This window comes from Epithele typhae (genome assembly GCF_022376455.1).
Source record: "Epithele typhae strain CBS 203.58 chromosome Unknown BXZ73scaffold_7, whole genome shotgun sequence".
Lineage (NCBI taxonomy): Eukaryota > Fungi > Basidiomycota > Agaricomycetes > Polyporales > Epitheliaceae > Epithele > Epithele typhae.
In genome coordinates, this window is record NW_025954198.1 from 348,513 (window position 1) to 368,325 (window position 19,813).

The 19,813-nt window shown below is 61.0% G+C and overlaps 6 protein-coding genes across 6 annotated transcripts; 1 reads left to right on the top strand and 5 right to left on the bottom strand.

Moving 5' to 3' along the window:
* Nucleotides 1–3,577: 3,577 nt before the first annotated feature.
* BXZ73DRAFT_42170 (CTP synthase) lies at nucleotides 3,578–5,943 on the bottom strand (the record flags this gene model as incomplete). Its single annotated transcript, XM_048018903.1, has 11 exons — nucleotides 3,578–4,128; nucleotides 4,180–4,337; nucleotides 4,393–4,481; nucleotides 4,532–4,664; nucleotides 4,722–4,981; nucleotides 5,033–5,227; nucleotides 5,278–5,379; nucleotides 5,433–5,465; nucleotides 5,521–5,657; nucleotides 5,713–5,820; nucleotides 5,883–5,943. 11 exons carry the CDS (start codon nucleotides 5,941–5,943, stop codon nucleotides 3,578–3,580), a joined length of 1,827 nt encoding a protein of 608 aa, XP_047880911.1.
* A 617-nt stretch (nucleotides 5,944–6,560) lies between these two features.
* On the top strand, nucleotides 6,561–8,514 carry BXZ73DRAFT_42269 (NADP+-dependent D-mannitol dehydrogenase; the record flags this gene model as incomplete). The annotated part of the gene is made up of 10 exons (XM_048018925.1): nucleotides 6,561–6,584; nucleotides 6,638–6,707; nucleotides 6,769–6,780; nucleotides 6,844–6,899; nucleotides 6,956–7,057; nucleotides 7,119–7,222; nucleotides 7,290–7,626; nucleotides 7,695–7,838; nucleotides 8,087–8,170; nucleotides 8,413–8,514. 10 exons carry the CDS (start codon nucleotides 6,561–6,563, stop codon nucleotides 8,512–8,514), a joined length of 1,035 nt encoding a protein of 344 aa, XP_047880912.1.
* A 1,496-nt stretch (nucleotides 8,515–10,010) lies between these two features.
* Nucleotides 10,011–11,318, bottom strand: BXZ73DRAFT_98408 (uncharacterized protein; the record flags this gene model as incomplete). Its single annotated transcript, XM_048027678.1, has 5 exons — nucleotides 10,011–10,334; nucleotides 10,414–10,828; nucleotides 10,890–10,971; nucleotides 11,057–11,221; nucleotides 11,288–11,318. 5 exons carry the CDS (start codon nucleotides 11,316–11,318, stop codon nucleotides 10,011–10,013), a joined length of 1,017 nt encoding a protein of 338 aa, XP_047880913.1.
* Nucleotides 11,319–14,446: 3,128 nt separating this feature from the next.
* BXZ73DRAFT_98409 (uncharacterized protein) lies at nucleotides 14,447–16,540 on the bottom strand (the record flags this gene model as incomplete). The annotated part of the gene is made up of 2 exons (XM_048027679.1): nucleotides 14,447–15,610; nucleotides 15,671–16,540. The coding sequence occupies 2 exons, from the start codon at nucleotides 16,538–16,540 to the stop codon at nucleotides 14,447–14,449; spliced, it is 2,034 nt and encodes a 677-aa protein (XP_047880914.1).
* Nucleotides 16,541–16,977: 437 nt separating this feature from the next.
* BXZ73DRAFT_88365 (phospholipase C/P1 nuclease domain-containing protein) lies at nucleotides 16,978–18,285 on the bottom strand (the record flags this gene model as incomplete). The annotated part of the gene is made up of 3 exons (XM_048024919.1): nucleotides 16,978–17,657; nucleotides 17,720–17,829; nucleotides 17,891–18,285. The coding sequence occupies 3 exons, from the start codon at nucleotides 18,283–18,285 to the stop codon at nucleotides 16,978–16,980; spliced, it is 1,185 nt and encodes a 394-aa protein (XP_047880915.1).
* Nucleotides 18,286–18,762: 477 nt separating this feature from the next.
* On the bottom strand, nucleotides 18,763–19,444 carry BXZ73DRAFT_98411 (uncharacterized protein; the record flags this gene model as incomplete). Its single annotated transcript, XM_048027680.1, has 3 exons — nucleotides 18,763–18,879; nucleotides 18,936–19,185; nucleotides 19,245–19,444. 3 exons carry the CDS (start codon nucleotides 19,442–19,444, stop codon nucleotides 18,763–18,765), a joined length of 567 nt encoding a protein of 188 aa, XP_047880916.1.
* Between the last annotated feature and the right edge of the window lie 369 nt (nucleotides 19,445–19,813).

Genomic DNA, 19,813 nt, shown 5'->3' on the forward strand with positions numbered 1-19,813 from the left:
ACGGGGGCCTGGTGTATCATGAAGGTCGCCTATACGTGCCGGCCGACCCAGAGCTTAGACGAGAGGTTCTTCGGCGATGCCACGACTCGGTCACAGCTGGACACCCTGGACGCAGCAGCACCCTTGAGCTTGTCAGTCGACACTACTGGTGGCCTGGGATGGCGCTCTTCGTGGCCAAGTACGTCGCAGGCTGCGAGCGCTGTCAGCGCTACAAGCCAGCTCCACATCCACGCTCCACCCTGCATCCGCACGACGTCCCTGAGGCCCCCTGGAAGGTGGTGGGAGTAGACCTGGTCACTGGGCTCCCCGAGTGCGAAGGGTTCAACGCCATCGCGGTGTACGTCGACCACTACAGCAAACAGTGTCACGTCCTCCCCACACGCGACAGCGTCGACGCTGCTGGCATTGCAGACCTGCACTACCGCGAGATCTTCCGCCTACATGGTGTCCCTCGGAAGATCGTGTCGGACCGTGGTCCCCAGTTCGCCGCCCGCGTAATGCACGAACTCTACGGCAAGCTCGGCATTGAACATGCACTCACCACCGCGTACCACCCTCAGTCTAATGGACAGACCGAGCGAACGAACCAGGAAGTAGAGCAGCACTTGCGCCTGTTCGTGCGCAAACGGCAAGACGACTGGGTACGCTATCTGCCAACTGCCGAGTTCGCACTGAACAGCCGAATCCACTCTGCGCACAACCACACGCCCTTCGAGGTCATGTACGGGTACAAGCCAGACTTCACGGTACCAGTGGGAACAGAGACTCGCTTCCCTCATCTCGAGGATCGTCTAGAGGGCATGCGCCAAGCACAGAAGGACATTGAATCAGTGCTGCGCGCAGGCAAGGCGAAGATGAAGGTTCACTTCGCAGAGGAACACCCTCGTGATCGGAAGGCATTCGAAGTCGGAGACAAGGTCTGGCTTAGCGCAAAAGACATCAGTGTGCACCAGGCAACGCGCAAGCTTGGTGTCCGGCAGCTGGGACCCTACAAGGTGGTCGAACGCGTGGGTGACCTAGCCTATCGTCTCAAACTCCCACCCACGCTCAAGATCCACCCGGTCGTACATGTGGATCGGCTGTCCAAGTATGGAGGGAACGAGGTGAACGGGCGACGAGCACCACCGCCAGAGCCAGTGGAAGTGGACGGAGAGGAGGAGTACGAGGTGGAGAGGATTCTGGACAGTCGGTTCTTCAACCGCCGGCTTCAGTTCCAGGTGCGGTGGAAGGGATACGGAGAAGGGGACGACTCGTGGGAACCAGCGGCGAATGTCGCCAATGCCCCAGAGAAGGTCGCAGAGTTCTACGAGCGCAATCCCAACGCGCCTCGCAAGATATCTGCGACTCTATTCGCCGCGCTGCCGTGGAGGAGGGTTGAGCACCCTGAGCACGCAGAAACGGAGAAGGAAGACTGGCAGGAGGGGAGGATCATGTCCATCCGGGACGGATGGGTTTTAGGAGGGGGGTAATGTCGTGGAACGGACTCTGGACTCGCCCTACGTATTATTTTTCGTCTTTTCCTTGCCTTTTCTCTGCCTGCTACTATATTGGAAGGTTGTTCCCGCGCTTAAGCGCCCGTATCGCGGACTCTCTTAGCACTTGCACTTCGTGTCCTAGCCCTCATCTCGACCTCTTGGTCTTTGTGGGCTAGGTGAGTATCTCGATTGCCTGTATGTATGTAGAGCTATGTTAACTTGGTCTTTGTGGGCTAGACATCCCTCGTGTGACTCTAGTTTGCGTCTGCTTTGCGCCTAGTGCCGGCAACGCCTCTGCACCACTACATCGAGGTCATCCAACCTCCATCTACACCCATCCACCCCTCCCTCTCCTCCGATTGGCGTTCGCGGCCTGCTCCCGCGTCAGTTGAGGTGCTGAGTGCTGGGGTCGGTCGAGACACGAGCCAACGAGATGCACGAGGGTCGGCGACTCCCTCACGCACCCCACCGGTCCATGCCTGTGCCGGTCTTGAGGTGCTGGACATTGCGGTGTAGATCGAGGGCGACGTAGGCAAAGTACCGGACCAACCGGCGCTGCAAAACCAAAACCGTCACGCTTTTGCCTCCAAACTGTCCGCCAACCCATCCACCTTCCCGCTCGAACCCACCAACCCCACCGTTCCCCCCCTCCATACTGTACCATCGCCGGGGCGGGCAGGGTCATCAGGCTGATCAGACCCTCCCCCAGTCACACCGACGCCCATAGAGCGGTCGTACGCCGTTCCAGGTCCAAGGTCTTCGCACAGGTGTCGTCGGCCTTCGCGTCTTCCTCCTCTTCAAGGGCCCCCGCTGAAATACTTGGACTGGGAGTAACAGTAATGCGCTCCAATGGAGTAGATATAAAAAACGCACCGGAGGCCTGACGGCCCAAAATATAGGATGCTGGATGTTGAGTTGATGAGGTGTCGAGGTGCCGGGCGTTGGGGACGTTGAGGGCTGAGTGCTGGACGTTGGAGGAGGTCGAGACGACAGCCTAGCGACACCGAAGGAGAGCAGCCTACTCCCCCCAGTGCCACCGGACCGCGCCTATGCTGAGTCTTTAGGTGCTGGGAGTTGATGTGGTGGGATTTGAAGTGCTGAGGGTGATGTCGAGACCGAATGCCGGACCAGCCGGCGCTGCAAAACCAAAACCGAAACGCACCGACGCCCTCAGTGCCCAACCACCTCACCACCCCACATCATCCCTCCGCCAGTCTCCGCGCAACACGCCCGCAACCCGCCAGCCTCCTCGCACACCCAGCACACCCCCGATACATTACCTTCGCCGGCACACCCAGGGTCATCGGGGTGATCAGTCCCTCGCCCGGTCCCGCCGGCATCCCCAGCGCCGTCGTGCGTCGTACCACGTCCCGGTCGTGCCAAGGTCGTCTTCGCCCAGTTGTCGAGGGCCCCCATGCTGTCGTCCTCTTCAAGGACCTCTACGAAAATGCCAAGGCCTGCGCTTTGAGCACCATGCACCAACGGGTATGAGAAAAGGGAAGAGCGGAAACCCCGGGGGACCAGCCCCGGCGCGGCGTTCATCGGGGTCATGAAGCCCTCGCGCACACGACGGGGACAAGCGACCAGGGCATACATGGGCTGTCCGGGTCCGGGTCCGGGTCCGTGGTCGGCCTTGCGGGGTCGAGTGGTCGAGTGGGTGCGCATGGTGGAGGTTGAGTTTGAAAGGTCGACAAGTGTGGAAGGAAAGGAACTTAGGTAAGGGGCGGAGGAGTGCGCGGACGGGAATATATAGGCGGGAGTTGGGATTCGGGCGGAAGGGCGGGAGGCTGACGCCAGCAGCGGGCGACACACTCCAGGCCGGTACGGGTGCTAGCATGTAGAATTTGACAGAGAACGTATACCGCGGACGACTGGCCAACACATTCTAGAAGCATGTCAGAGACGAGCAGTGTTGAGACGCAGGCCACGCACCAGTCAAGAGCATTTACAGCAGCAGGCTAAGCTGATATTCAGGGTACTACTCGACTCATCTAGTACATGTGTGGTCCATTCGGATAAGCATACGGATACATTCGGCCAGACAGCATAGCGATGAATCAAAACGCTCTATCCCGACATCTTACGACAACGACCCGGCCCATTCAAGGCTCCGCGTCCATGATCGCCTCCTCACCCTGCGGTCGCGGAGAACCGTGCCTCAGCGCCGCCTCGTCCACCATCGCGCTCTCCGGATGCGGCGGTTTAAACGAGCGTAACTGGCCTTCAAGCTGCTCCTTGAGCACGGCCTCTCCACTCGCCGCGGCGACGAAGCCCAGGAACGGCGGGCTCGGATTTAGCGGCCGGGTGCAGAACTCGGGGTGCGCCTGGACTCCGACGAAGTACGGGTGATCTTCGAGCTCGAGGACCTGCATACGCTCCCCGCGCTCATCCTTGCCGACGAAACTCAGGCCAGAGGCCGCCAGTTGCTCAATGTATGCCGGGTTGACCTCGTACCGGTGCCGGTGGCGCTCCCAGATTTTCGGTGCGCCCCCATAGAGCTTGCGCACCTTCGACCACGACTCAGACTCGGGATCAAAGACAGTGGGACGGAGGCCGAGACGCATGGTGCCGCCCATGTGCGTCTTCGAAATCTCGGGCATGAAGACGATGACGGGGTGCTCGGCCTTCGAGTCGAACTCGCCGGAGATGGCGTCTGCAGAGAAGACGTAAGCACTAACCCTCCAACCGCACATGGAAAGCGTACTGGTCAGGCCGCAAATATGCCGCGCCCACTCCACAACTGCGAGCTGGAATCCCAGGCAGATGCCAAAGAATGGGATCTTCTGCTCGCGCGCCCACTTGATCGCGAGCATCATGCCTTCAGAGCCACGGATTCCGAACCCCCCCGGAACGAGGATACCACTGTTAGGCAAGGACCGTTAGCCTAGGCGAGTGAGCACAGCGTCGATGGATGTACTTCGCTGAGACAACAGCCTTCCAGGCGTCATGATACTTCGCGGGACTTGTGATCTGCGCTTGAGGCTCGAGGTCGCTTGCGTCCACCCACTAGAAATCTGTGAGCATGCGACGTTCAAGTTACATAGATCTTTCCGCACCTTGAGGATGAGCTTGCGATTACACCTGAAGGCGGAGTGTTCGAGAGATTTGACAACTGACATGTAGGAGTCACCCATATCGGTGTACTTCCCTACAAGTGTGATCGTAACATCGTCGAAGAGGCGTTCTTGGCTGTCAACGATGTGAGCCACTGTACTTCAAGCACCGGAAGTTTCAACGAATGCTCACCGACTGGTGAGCTCTCGCCACCGGTTGCCTAATGACAATCCATGCTGCTGCATTTCGGGGGTGATCTTGACGCTTGCGAGGTTAAGTCGCTTTTGGAGGTATTGGACAATACCCTGGGATTGGAGGAGAAGGGGGACATGGTACACGGAAGAAACGTCGTGGACCCCTACGACCTGTTCAGGTGCTACATGGCAGAACATTGAAATCTTGGACTTGGTCGCAGGTTCTAGTGGCTTTTGTACCACGACGCGGCACGCGATCTAAAGAGAAGGTTGGTGGGAACCTCCTTGACCGCAAAGAGAGGTGCGTACCAGGTCAGGCAGAAGACCAAGACCACGCAAGGCATGCACAGTAGTCTGTGTGGGTTTTGTCTTCTGCTCCCCGTGCATGTCCGGCACAAGAGAGACGTGAATGAGAGCGAAATTGTCGTATCCGACCCGGAATTGGAACTGCCGCATGGCCTCTACAAACGGCGCGGATTCGATGTCACCAACCGTCCCACCAAGCTGAACAGAATCAGGGCATGCTCTGACTTATGTATGGACATGAAACACACCTCGACGATGCACACATCTGGCTCCTCGTTGGTATCATCCACCGGAACTTTGGAAACACGCTCTATCCAATCTTGAATAGCATTGGTGACATGTGGAACGATCTTCGAATGCTCAGAAAGCCTGGTATATGTGCAGGCAATACGAGAGTACTCACCTGGACAGTCTTCCCCAGATAATCGCCTCGGCGCTATAGCCGAAAAGCCTCAGGACGGGATCGTCCAAGTCCAGGACAAGCGACGGACCTCTTTTTCAATGACTTCCCGATAGATCTTGCCAGTAGTAATGTTGTTGTCCCGGCTGAGAGTGACGTCCAGGTAGCGTTCGTAGTTGCCGAGATCGAGATCAACCTCACCGCCATCGTTCAGGACATACACCTCGCCTGACTCGGAACTAAGAGAGGATGCATGGGAGCGTCTGGAGGACAAGGTCCTCACCATGCTCCTGCGGGCGCATGGTCCCGGCATCGATGTTCATGTACGGGTCAATCTTGATCGCTGTAACCTTGAGCCCCGTCGTCTTGAGGAGCAGGCCGGTGGACGAGGCTGGAGAGCGGGCTTGAACATGGCAGATGGCAGGGGAAGAAGGGAGAGGGTCGCGCGCGCACCGATGACGCCCTTGCCGATACCGCTGACGACGCCGCCAGAGACGACAATGTATTTGGTCATAGTCGCGATGGTCGGCGCGGTGGTGGATGCAGAAACAGAGTCTGCGTCCGCCCAAATTTCTCCTGCAGCGCTCTTCCTCAACGCGTGCCACAGTTCACAAACAAGGAAAAATAACGCGACGCGACGCGTGTCGGGCCCGCCGGCGCTCGAGTCTTATCGCGCGTTTCGGCTTTCCTCCTGTCGGGCCGCAGTCTCACGCATGCTCTCATGTGTAAAGTCTAGGATTGTGCACTAGATCTCACCCTTTTATCCCAGCGAATGAGTTCCGGTGCCCAGATTAGTCCACCATGCTTTCCTGCCGAGTCAAAGGACTCGGCAGCCGGGAAAACGTTGTCGGCCCGCAAGACCGATTCGAGTGCCCCTTCCCCCACAACGCCCTTCTCTCCCCAGCTACTTATTGTCGCTCGTCGCACTCCTCATACTTCACGACACAGCCAGGTGAGCTTGTGTGTCCACCTTTTGTGCGGCTTCCGGCTCATCACGCCCTCCGCGCACATACGTCTGTTTACCCATACACAGCTCCGAAACGTTCACCGCCTATATCAAGCTCGATCACAGGACGGCTTAATCTCTAGGAAATATCCATACCTGTCAAGATGTCTTCGATACCAGAGAAGATGCAAGCGGTGTTCTACCACGAAGTGAGTGTTTACTTGGCGCTACCTCCACCTCTCAGCTCAGAGCATTGTCATAGCCACGGAACTTCGAAGTCCGAGAAGTAGCAGTACCGAAGGATATTTCAGACGATGAAGTGCTGCTCAAAGGTCTGTGAGCACGATTTCGGTTTTTGCTTGCAAACCTAGACACTCACACGACCATTCTTAGTGCGGGCATGCGGTATGCTATCCAGCCTTCCACTGATCGTCACGGAAATTGCTGAGGCTTTGGTTCACACTGTAGGTGTTTGCGGGACCGATAACCATGTTCACGAAGGGGAGTTCATTGCGGCCTTCCCGGTAAGAACAGCGGTCGGCTCCTCTTAAGTTCTCAGTCTGATCGCGTGACTGGATAGCTTATCCCGGGACACGAAGTTGTCGGCGAGATTGCTGTTGTAGGCAGCAAAGTATCGGACTTCGCTCCGGGAGATCGTGTCGTCGCAGACCCTAGCATTACGGTAAACGCTTGAAGATATTGAGCTGAAGTGAACTCACGTATGCTCAGCTTGAGATCCACAGTGCGGGACCTGCTTCTACTGTCGCCGCGGGAAGCCACTGCTCTGCGAAAACTACAAAGGCGTAGGCATCAACATCGCGGGTGGATTCAGCGAATACGTGATCTTGTAGGCATCGTCTTTCAACCGTCTTCCATCCCGATCCTGATCGCTCACGACTCTACGCCTCCCGCAGTAAGTCAACGAAAGTATACAAGATCCACAACCTTACCGACGAAGAAGCCACGCTCGTCGAGCCCGCCGCCTGCGCCGTGCACGGCATGGATCAGCTCGACGCTCCGGTCGGCGTCGACGCGCTCATCATCGGCGCGGGGCCCACCGGCCTGATCCTCGCGCAGCTGCTCAAGCTGAACGGCGCCGCGCGCGTCGTCGTCGCCGCGAACCAGGGCGTCAAGATGGACGTCGCGAAGCAGCTCAACGCCGCGCACGAGTACGTCGAGCTCGACCGCGCGGCGCCCGAGGCGCAGTGGGCCGCGCTGAAGGAGGCGAACCCGCATGGTTTCGACGTCGTGGTCAGTGCGGTTGCGAGCGCGGAGAGAGCTTAGAACTAACTAAATGCTGACCTGTCCGCGGCGCGCAGGTCGAGGCGACGGGCCAGGAGAGCGTCGTCGGCGACGCGATCAACTACGTCCGCCGCGGAGGCACGCTCATGGTGTACGGGGTGTACAGCAACGACGCGCGCGTCCACTGGCCGCCGAGCAAGATCTTCCAGGACGAAATCAAGGTGAGTCCCGCGTTCCCCGATGGCGTTCGTACCTTCGTCGCCTCGAGACCTCGTGCGTTCTCGCGAATCTGATCCCTGAGCCCGCGCCGCGTTCGCGACTGCGGACGTTCACCTACGCTCGCGAATCGCGCCGGCAACGCGACCGCGTCTCGAGCATAGCATCGGCATTTTGCGTGCGCGCGACCGCCGTCGCCATTCAACGCGAGCTGCTCCGCGCACGCCACGCGCTGACCGCCTCTGCGTTGCAGATCATCGGCTCCTTCGCGCAGATGTTCTGCTTCCCGCGCGCCGTCGCCTACCTCGACTCGGGCAAGATCAGCGTCAAGGGCATGGTGCGTCCCCATCTCGATTCTCGTCCCTCTCGCCCGCCGCGCGCCCCTCTCGTGTGGACTCCTCGCATTTCTGATGATGCCGCACGTCCTTCGTGGGCTGCTCGATCGGTACCCGAGCGGGCACTCTACGACCCGAGCGCTTCTCCCGTGCCGGGGACGAGGGGCGCGTGATGGCTATCGTCAAGACTTTAAACTCAGGGGAGGATTCTGATCTGGCTCGTTTTCATTTTCTGGATTGGCAGGTCACGGACGTGTTTACGGTGCCCGAATACGCGCAGGCGCTCGAGAAGATGCGGAGCAGGACCGCGGTGAAGATCGCGGTGAAGCCCTCAGCAAGTACTTGATTGGAAAAGGTACAAGAGGAACGATATGTCCTGCGTATATCTTGAAGTGTGGAGTGGATGGAACAAACTACTCAGCAATGTATGCTGTCAGACTTGCACTTTGCAAGCAGTGAATTCGCCGAGCGGGCACTCGCACGTGCGCACGTACTATGTTTGCCTCCCACCAGTCGCAAGCCGCACAGTGCAAATGGCCCACAGGGCGCAATTGATCGTCCGCCAATCGTCGCTCTATCTACCGCGCGCGACGGAAACACAAACCTCCCACGCCGTCGCACCCCGCCGCCACCGTCGACGTTCCTCACTCCGCGGCGCGTCCCACGGGCTGGCAAGGCGTAAGCGCGGAATGATGTGGTGCTCGACGCAATATTGAACCGTACCGTTCCGCGACGCCGCATCTGCCCTCAGATAACGGAGCGCACGCGCACACTTGCTGCGGCGCGCTGCTTGTGCGGCGCCGACGCGCGTGCGCGCGTGCGCGGGTCGTCAGGACCCAAAATCCCGCCAAGGAGTGGAGGGCCGTACGTACTTGAAGTCCGGGTCGTGACGGATCGGGCCCCGGAGAGCTTGTTTAGGGTGCCTGGCCGTCGCAGCCTGAGTCTCGCAGATGAAGAAGCCCGTGCTAAGCGTGGGGACCGGGCTCTCCCGCTCTCCCTCACCGCCGGAACCTTGCGGCAATTCGCCCGGGCATCATGCATTGGGGTTAGCGGACGTGGCGGGCCAAACTAGCGTGGGCCTGGGCCCTGGACAGGGCCGAGCCTGCGCTAGAAGCCAGCGATTTGAATGTGGGAGTGCGAGTCTGAGACTGGTGGACTGCGGCTTGGAACGGTCAGACGAGCCTGTTGGCTGTCAGCGGTGGCTGGTATGAGTCGCGTGGTCAGTGCTTCCAACCTCGGGGGGAGAATGTTCTGCATGCTTGGAAAGGCGGCCGGACGTGCCATCAGACCTTCGACTTGCGAGAGCTTGAATGACGAGTGCTTGATTCGCGCAGTCGGCGTGTTCAGTCGTTCAGATCTTGAGGCGCTGGTTCTCGGACGCTTGAGCCTTCAGCTTCAGCACGCTTTGAGCTTCGACTTGGAGGTTTGAACGCTTGAGGCCTTGAGGAGCACGTCACAGGAAAGGTGGCAACAAGGGATTGTATGTGTGCGTATAGACGTAGGGTGGGGGGAAAAGGTGCAAATCGGTGCAGGCGCACTATGTACTCTATCCAAAGCAACGGCGGGTGGGCCCAAAGCGTATATCACCATTCGCCCTCCGCAGGCCGCGCAGGGTGTGCGCGCGCGTGTGTCGGGGCGCGTAGTCGTACATCATCAAGGTGTGAAGAGGTTTGCTTTTGCTGCCGCCCTTGCGGCCCGCGGCTCAGAGAGCGTGCGGAGCCGGGGCGTGTTGTCGGCGCAACGAACGGGGGGTGCACCGGGAGCCAGCCGACGGCGGCGAGGCGAGGTCGAGGGGGGCTCGCTGCGCCGGAAGGCGGCTCGGCGGCGGCGGAACGACGGGGCTCAGACCGCGTACGCGGCGCCGGACTTGCCCGTCTCGCCCGCCGCGGTGTCGGTGAACGACGGCGTGGTCTTCTGGTCGACGTCCGTCGAGTTGTCCCAGCGCGTGGTCGAGCCCTGGTCGAGCGTGGTGAGCACGATCGGGTTCGAGGAGTGGAAGCGGAGCGTGGTGAGGTTGCTCCCGCCGGTGCCCTTCGCGGCGGACCCGTCGGAGACGCCGGGGGTGCGCATGCCCGTGGTGGGCTCGCTGCCGCCGGAGTAGCCGAGGGAGCGGAGGAGCCAGGTGACGAGCACCGCGAGGTTGGCCACCATCATGCACGTTGAGGCCTGTGCGGAGCGGGCGTGAGGTTCGAGCACACGGTCAGCGCGATGAGAAGAGGCCACAGGAGGGTTTTGGCGGACTCACCAGGACGTGCGCCCAGATGCCCTCGGCGTTGCGGTTGGGGCTGAAGACGTATACGCAGTGCACGATGGAGGCGATGGTGGTGAGGATGCTCGCGGAGAAGATGCCGATGAGGAGCGCGCGGCGGCCGGGGGGGAGGGAGATGCGCCAGAGCAGACGGAGGGGGAGCAAGACGAGCGCGAGGTCCGCGAGGAAGTCCGTCGCGATCTCGACGGACGCGACGGCCTCGCCGAGGACGCACTGGACGCCCTTGCGCGACTTCCATTCGGTGTTGGTCTCACAGACGACGAGCTTGAGAATGACGAGTCCGATCCACATGAAACCGAAGGCGAAAGCGCATATGTTGGCCACAATGCGGAGGCGCATCATGGTAGGGATGAGGCGGATGATGGAGAAGAGAATGGAGAGGCGCGAGACCCTGTGCGCGCGAGGTCAGCGTCGCGCACAGGCGAGCGCGAGGGGCGGTGGGATGGACGCACCACAGGACACATGTGAAAGCGACTTGGAGCATGTAATAGCCCAGGATGCGTACGCGCACCGAGTGATTGAATGGTCCAACACCTGAGCGGGGCGGATGTGGTTAACGCCATGCGCGCGGGGACCCACGCGAACGGGAAGCTCGGACGGAGAAGGTGAGAGGGCGTACCCGGGATGTCGCTTCGCGTCCACGCGCCTGCGGTGAGGAAGAAGGCACAGAAGATTGCGGACGCGGCCCATGCGTCGTCCCATCCCAGATGGCGGCGGGACGCGCGATAGTACAAGCGCAGGGAAGTAAGGATGATCGCGATCGCGGGCAGCGCGGTCGCGAGAACTGGAGCACGGCGCGAGGATCAGCGCGTGAGGAATAGAGGCGGCGAGTGGGAAACGGGGTACGCACTGCGAATCTGTACAGTAAAAGTGAGGCCCATATTGCACCTGGAACTGCGGGTTTCTGCTACAGTATTTACCGGTGAATGCTCAGCACACGCAGACGCCGACGCAGAGGAGAGGACGAGTGAGAGCCAAAGCTAACCAGCCGGAGCCGGGCAAATGGCATGCACTGGTGCGAGGAGCAGGGAGAGAGAGAGGAGGAGGGCAGGTGCTGAGGACCGGGGAGGAGGACCGGCGCGGGGATTTTAACGAGAGCGTGCGTGGGATGGGAGACGGGCCTAGCTGATGGGCTTGGGCGAGGAGCCCGGTAGCGACTCGCTCGCTTACGGCCCATCATATCTCAGATCGGATTCGGGGCGGGGGTGCTGCCCTGCCCCGCCCTGGCGGTCGATGGGCGCGCCTCCGCTTCCACCATCCACGCCCGCCTGAACGGTTTGGTCGAGGACTACGACCACGCAGAGTGCGGCGGCGGGAAGATGGCCGGGCGGTGGAGGCTGAGGATATGTATCAGGGGTTGGTGCGGAATATCTGTGTCTCGGGAAGCTCACGCAGTGCGCACCAGGACGTCTGCCTCTCCCGCGTCGACGGGAGCGCGGGCTCATTGCCGCCGCTGAGGTACTCGAAGGGGACAGGTCCGAGCCGCAGCCGACAGTGATAAGCAGGGCAAGCGAGAGGCCCGGCGGATACGTATACGTTACCAAGGAGCGAGCACCGGCGCCAGCGTGGGCGTTGGTCGGTGAATATTTGATCCGCAACATTTTGGGTGGTGAGCTGGTTAGAGTGCACGGGTGGTGTATGAACCGTTGGTCGCTCACGGCTCGTTGGCGGTGCAATGGGAGGGAAACCGCGGTCGGGGTCTGGACGAGAGAGAAGGGCGCTAGCGAGTGAGACCTGCCATTATGGGCTGACTCCCACGGTCGCAACGGCCTTCCCTGAAGGCAATCTCTCCTCTTCTCTGCTTCTCAGACGCAGCCATGGGAACTCGGACCCCATTTTTTGTCTGAAGCGCGGCGAGTGCCCGAGTGGGCCCAACCACCCCTGCCCTCTGCTCGAATGTCGCCCAACGCATCTCCCTCCTCACCATCACCCGTCCAGGCAACTCGAGCGCCCACGTCGTAGTTTTGATGGCATACTCGCCCACCTCCGGCCGCTCACAGACGCTCGTCCGCTCGTGAGCAGCCTATCCTAATTCCGACAGCTGAAACTTATGCCTCCAGCTCTCCTATCCAACCACCCGCGCCGTCTGCGTCGCCTTGCCGAACGCACTTCAGGTCTGTTCGTCTCACCGAGATCACTATGCAGTATGCACCTCGCACCTGCTCCAGAGCCCAGAACTTGGCGGACCTCCCATGTACGAAGGTAGCCCAACGGCCCCAAAAGTGCCGCACCGTATTCCCGGTCCATCCGAAGCCCCAACGGCCTCATGGTCTCAGATCTCAAGGCCTCACTCTGCTGACGGAGACCTGCGAAGACGTCGGTCGTAAAGGCTCGCCGTCGCGCGAGGATAAACCTCAGCCGAGTGCAAAATGGATTGAGGGATCATGGTGTCACCCCGGGAAGATGCGGGCCCGACGAGTTCTCGGTCGCCTAACGACACGGGGGCCTCGATATCCATATTCCAACTCCTCCGCCGGTTCTGATCCCAGAAGTCGACGCGAGACGGTTGGTGTCAGCCGGACACAAGCGTCGTCGGTCACGAGGCAGCGAGGTTCTGGCAGCCCTCGTCGCTAACCTCGAGCCCCGCGCGTGTCGAGTGACCTCAAGTCCTTGGGCTCCGCAGCGGCCTCCATCCTCTGAACTGACGTCCTTTGTAGAGCCCATGAAGCTCGGGCGGCGTTCGTTGTCATCTCTGCTTACATACAAGTGGGCACACCACGATCTTCGCGGGAACGGGATCGTCCTCAATCGGCAACGAAATCTTCCCAAGCCCGGCCTCGGGCGGTTGCGGCCGACGAGAATCAGGAACGTTCAAGGACGCATCCGATGAGTGCCAGTGAAATACACATGCAGTGAGTACACATACCCAGCGCGTCAGAAGATTCTGAAGGCTTCTGCGCAGGACAAGGCGCTCACATGAGATCTTGCAGACAACCACACGAATCCACAAAGCCCCTCATGCGAGAGTGCTTGGTTTTTCGGCCAACCCGCAAGTCACTTCAGGTTTGCGCTCGTCGAAATGGGCAGCCCAAAACTTGAATCGTCGAACGGTCGCCGTCCAGGGGAAGCCTTGTGCTGCTGTGTTGTGCAGGTAGCAGTACGAACGATCATGAATGCACAGCGAGCGCTATGTGTGGCTATCAGCGGGTTCCAGTGATCTGAACCAGCATTTGCGGCGTCGCCCCGCATCTCCCCGCCGTGCTAACAATGAGGAGGTCTACTCGACAGACAGGTACGCGTCGGGCCCCGCCGCCAGTGCGCGACGCACAAGTTCTGATCCGAGTTCCGAATTGTGCAGGTCATTTATCGGGGGTCCATCATGCATCAGTCTGGTAGGACTAGCACCACCATGCGTTGTGCGACGTCGGCACAGATTTCTGCCCGCTACGTCGCTGCGTGGGTCCCCGGAGTGTCGGGGAAGTTACGAAATATTAATGCGTCTGCACGCGTACGCGGGCCCGTCCCGATTGTCTGTGCGTTTCTCAGCTTCTCGACTTTACAACAGTTCGCCACTTCAGTGAACACGCGTTCTGCTCAAGTCGCTGGTAGTCGTTGTCGTTGGCCGAGGGTCGCACTCTCCAGAACACAGGGGTGATCTCTATCTGGACACAGACAAACGTCGTTTACTCCTCAGGCTGACTTGTGCATGTAGGATCACTATGGCAAGTATGACAACTGACGCTAACGGAAAATTAATGTCGTAGAGGCACACGGGCACGAAGGGGACACGAAAGTAACCATAAATTAAGTGCATTACATGTACATATGCGCTAAGTACTACCCAACGATATATTGACGAGCAGACACCATAACATCACGATTTGAGACGGGACTAGTATGTGTGCGTAGACTTCAAAGCTAAACATGCATGAACGAGCAGGATGTATGTATGTATATATACAGAATGTGGTTGTATGCCCAAGAACCAACTTGCACCCGACCGCGCGGGACAAGCCCCACCCCAAAACCACCACCGAGTACCAGGTGCTCAGGTCCCGGACTCGCTGCGCTATACTTCTTCCTCCGAGTCCCAGTCGAAAGACCCATCAGCAACAGGGGGCTGGAACCACGTCTGGCCCGCATCCCACTGCTCGTCCTCGCTGTCCCAGTCGTCGTCTTCCGCCGCGGCCGCCTGCGCACCCCCACTGCCCGTCACCGGGTCGCGCACATCCGCCGCCACGACCGGGGGCGCGAGTTTCGCCCGAGACTGGGGCTGCTTCTTCGTCTCCTCCGACTCGGCGTCCTCCGCCTCCGCCTCTACCTCCGCCTCCGCCTCCTCGTCCGAGTCACTGAGCTCGCTGAGGCCCTTGCTGGTCTGCCGCTCGATCCGTGCGCACGCCCGCGCGACGCGCCGGCGCGCCCTCGGATGTGCGGGGAACGGCGTCGTCGTCGGCAGCTCGATGCGGAACACGCGCCGCGTCTTCTCCCCGTCCTCTTCGTCGTCGTCATCGTCGTCGAACGCGAGCGGGTTCCCGCCCTCGGAGCTCGGCGTGCCCTCGGACCAGTTCGCGTGGTCCTCCGAGTCCCCGTCGAAGTCCGACGTCGCGTGCGCGCAGGGCAGGGTGCTCGGCGAGGACGGCGCGAGGGACGTCGACGACGACGCTGCGCTGCGCTGTGTGTATATGCTCAGCGGCTGCGCCGAGGCGAACATGGCGGGCTGGGACTTGGAGGAGGACGCCGCGGGAGCGCGAGCCGCAAACGACGTCTGTGATGAGGGGACGGGTCGGACAGGGAAGGTTGGGGAGAAGAGCGGCCGAGTTTGGCTGGAAGACTTCACAGGGGAGCCCGTCGAGGGGGTCTGCGCGTCGGCCCTGCGCATTGCGCGTTCGCGTTCGGCCTCGCGCCGGAGGAAGCGGGCGAAGGAGTCCTCGTCGTTCCACCGCTCGCGCTCCTCCACGTCGGCGTCGGCGGTGTCGGCAAGGTCGTCGACCTCAAAGTACTCGAGGTCGGCGAACGTCGCTGCCTTGCGCTTCTTGCCGTCTTTCCCGCGGCGTATGGGCTCGTCTTCGGCAGAGTGCGGTGGAGCAGGGCCCCGGGCGACGTTCGCGATGCGTACGGCGCCGTTCGTGCCGCCGTGCGCGGCGAAGACGTAGGGGGTGTTGCCCGTGCCTCTCCGCGACTCGACACGAGAGGTGTTCACGGTGATGTGGATGGCAAGGGACGGTGTGTGGTGCTGTCCGTCACGCATACAACTCAGAGACGACGGAAACGAGGAGACGCAGAAAAGACGTACGTAGATAATGCCTTTCGTCAAATCTGGGCCTTCCGGCCAGATATTGCTCAGGCTGTAGTCATCCTCGGCTTCCCAGTCCCAGTCCTCCTCTTCCGAATCGTCTTGATCCTGACCTGGCTTCTTCGGAGATCCAAACACATCCTCCTCATCGTCGTCATCTCCCGCTTTGTATCCATCGGGAAAGAGCTTTCGCTCCCTGGTGCTCGACAGCTTCGTATGGCACTTGCCTGATCCCGGGATGATAACCCCCGGCCGGTAGCTGCTCGAATACACTGCAATGTTCTCGAGCACCTCAAAGACGTGCCCCTCGTCCTGTCTCGGGGACTCCCCGAAGACCATCTCCGTCCTCGCGCCGCGCTTCGGTGGCGAGCGCTGTCGGGGCACGACGCTCGTCGGGCTGAACACGCGCCGTCTGCGGCGGACGCGGAGCCGGGCGTCGCTCGCGAAGAGGAAGAGGACGAGCATGTGCAGGTGCCGGATCGTGTAGTTGAGCGGGACCTGGACCAGGCGGTAGGGCGCATCGGCGGCGAGGCGCCGCGAGCGCGAGGGTGCCTCCGCCGTCGAGGGCACCATCTGCATGCGCAGGACGATGTGCTTCGCGAAGCCGGACGGGCGGGGGAGCGCGAGGGCCTGGAGCTCGCGGGCGAGCCCGAACGGGTTCGAGGGCGAGTCGTGCGGGGTGAGCGAGGACCAGGGAGAGGCGATCGAGCACGCCGAGGGCAGCGAGTACGGGGTGGTTTGGCAGCGGGCGGCGGCCGGGGAGCTGCCGGAGGCCATCATGCTCTGCGAGTTGGGCTGGCGCCGTTTGGCGGAAGGGTGGAGAGGAGAGGAGGGAGCAGGGGTGTCGAAGGCGTCTCTTGGTCTCTTCATGATGAACTGTAGACTTGAACCGTGGGCAGAGATTCTCTCAAGAGGGAGGCCGATTGTGGGAGGGATATGGAAGGAGGAGCCCACGTCGCGCGCCTCTTCTCCAACATGTCGCGCATTTCCCAACACGTGACCGCGTCGCCCTCAGGCTCCGGGAGTCGCTCGTTCGAATCCCTCCTAAATCAATCTTTACACCTTGAACGCGAACTATGTAGTCTCCCCTCGGTAGACCTTCCACGTACGAAGGTCTGAACGCGGTTAAATTTGGTGCTTACCACCTCCTAGAAATCACTCACAACAAGCTAGGCCGCTAGGACTATCACACAGCGAGCAAATATGTGTTCCACAAAGTACATCGTTCATTGATGGCAGACCAGTATATATCGTACATCGGCTAGTATGGGTACCTAGATGAGTGTCCCAAGAGGGCTGCCTGGGCATCATGCGTAGAGATCTCCTGCCGCGTCTGCGAAAATGTCCGTGAGCACTCCCGCAAGACGTACCCCTGCCATAGCAAGCAGCCTCTCCACGACCCACTCCTGATAAATCTTCCCTGCGTATGCCGGCGTGTCCAACTCCACCAGATCTGGGTGCCTTGGAGGTCGAGCGGTCGCCTCTGCGGAGGCAGCCATGTCCTTCCCGTCCTCGTCGATCTCTGGCGCAACGTCCGACGGGTGCGTCCCGGGCAGGTCGAGCTCGTGGGGCCATACCGGGAGATCGCAGTTGAGCTTCTGTATCGGGGCCGCCCACGCGTACGGGCAGAGCACGTCGTCGTCCCACCCGCGCTCCGCGCCCGCGGGCGTCGTCATCCCCAGCGCGCTCGCGAGGTCGAGCCCGAGGAGCGCTTGCACGCGCTGAGGCAGGGTGTAGCCGGACTTGGTGGGCTCAGAGGTCGAGGGGGCCTGCGGACACTCGAGCCAGGTGCGGGACTCCTCATCGAGCCGCCCGCCGACGGTGAGCCCCTCGTGCATGATCCGGCGAATGTATCCGTCGTAGATCGCGCCGCGGAGGTGGGGCTCGACGAATACGCCCTCGGAGCCGGGGAGGGGGCGAGAGTAGTTGCGCGGTACGGAGCGCAGCGACTGGGCGATGAGCAACCCGTCCCAGACGCTGTGCAGGTCTACGCACGCCGGCGCGTTCAGCGCGCAGGCTCACTTCGCAGGCGGGAGCAAGATGACTTACTGGTGACCCGCCCGTTCCAGGTGACTCGTGCCCCGTTCCCGCCCTTCTCGCGCCCGCTCATGTGCAGCGGCTGGTGCATGTCCCCATCCAGTGCACGAAGAACTTGAGGGCTTCCTCCGCGGCGCCGACGCTCTGCTCGCCTGCAGCGAACTCGCGCATGACGTGCGAGACGTTCCCAGCGCAGCGAAGACGTTCGCGGTAGACTTGCCCTGCCAGCCTTGCGGCCCGGGGAAGACGCACTCCTCAGGCGGGTCGTCGTCGACGGCGTTGATGTAGTGCATCGAGGCCGTGTATCTGTACTGGGGCTTGCTCCGAATTTGGTCCGCCCAGGCGGCGATAGGTGCGAGCGAGCAGGGTGGATAGGAGTGCGCGGCACGAGCGGAGGGGGAGGAGAGGTTGAGCGAGGGGTGGAGGATGTCGCATACCAGGTTGAGGACGGGGCGGGGGAGGTGGATTTGTGCGATGGTGGCGACTATTTCGTGACCTGCGGCGCCCCAAGCGTAGGCTGTCGGTGCGCTACTGAGCGCAGAGACCAGAGCGACCGCTGTAAGAGTATACGTGCGCATGGTAGGGCGTGAAGCAGGAGACAAGTGTGAGGGTATCGTTGTATTATATAGAGCAGGAAACAAGGAAGGGGAGTCAGGGCGACCAAGGAAGCCTTATGGGAGCGAACTGCTGGGAGGAACCAGAGCGACGCTGGAGCGCGCTGATAGAAGGGCTGGCGAGGAACGCGCTGCCACCGCGAACGTGCGCAGACAATGAGCAAGAAGTGGGGAAGGCAGCGGCGGACAGCCTGCCTTTGTCGACTTGGGCGCGACAGCCGAACGTCCTTCCCACGTCTGCTTTGGCGCCATCTACTGCAGGGTGAACTTTGAACTCAATCTCCCACTGGAGTACTGCCACCACCGAAACCTTCGTCATTGGAACGGATGGACTCTCCAGCCATGAAGGACAACATTGAGTGGGTATAAGTCAACGAACGAAACGATCGCCGACACCTCAGGCCTCAGCACCCACTGCTCGCCGTGAACCCCGCCCACTTTTCAGTTGTAGTACGTGCCCTCCATGACCGCCTTCATCGCATCCGCCTGCGCCTGGAAGGACTTGTTGAGGTCGTCCCCGATGAGGCCGACCGCACCGCCGAACAGGCCGTCGAACACCTCGCGGACTCGTAGAAGACCTTGGTCGCGCCGTCGTCGTCAACGAACGTGCTCACCGTGCTCCAGCGGACGGAGTGGATGAGCCAGTCGGGCGCGAAGTCCGTCGTCCAGCTGACCTGGTGCTTGGCCGGGATGATGTCCGTCAGGTTCTCGTACGTGATCCGCGTGTTGAGCGCGTTCGACGGCGTCGACGCGTTCACCGGCGCCGCGAGCGGCGGGATCTGGCAGACGATCAGGAACTTGTCGTTCTCCTTCGGCGTCTGGTCCGCCGCGGGGAGCAGCCACTCGTTCAGGATGGTCTGCTGCCTGAGGAGCGGGCGCGCTGAGCACGAAGCCGAGCGGATGCGAGGAGGGTTTAGGCGTACCTGACGAAGGGGTTCCAGTTCGCATAGTCCGAGAAGTTGAGGAGCATGTTCCAGGCCTGGTCGATGTCCGGCGAGTTGATGATCGCGCTCCCGCTCGCGTTGAACGCGCCCAGGGCTACAGTGGGCAGGTTTGAGGGTGGGGTGAGGCCGAGGGCATGGAGCCCGAGGCTGAGCACGACGACGCTGGTGAGGGAGAGCATCTCGGGGATGGGAGCTCGCGGGCGGCGAAATGGCTCCGCATCAGGATCGGTTTATATGTGCATACCTAGGCGAGAGGGTCGGGTGCCCGGACATCAAGTTACACAGAAGCGGAGAAGTTCCGTTCTTGCAACAACCATGTGGGTTGCAACGCCGGGCGGACCAGTGACGTTGAGACAACGACCGATAGGCCACACGGGTCAACTGGGTCAAGGCACGGGAGTCGGGACTAATAATTGTGCCCGAACGCTCCGCTCGTGAAAGTCAACGGCGTTCCGCGGCGCGTTGGAGTCGTACCCCCGTGGAAGGAGAGTCCTCGGCTAGAAGGTCATGGATGCCCAGTGTGATTGAGATCGCTGACTACCGCAGGC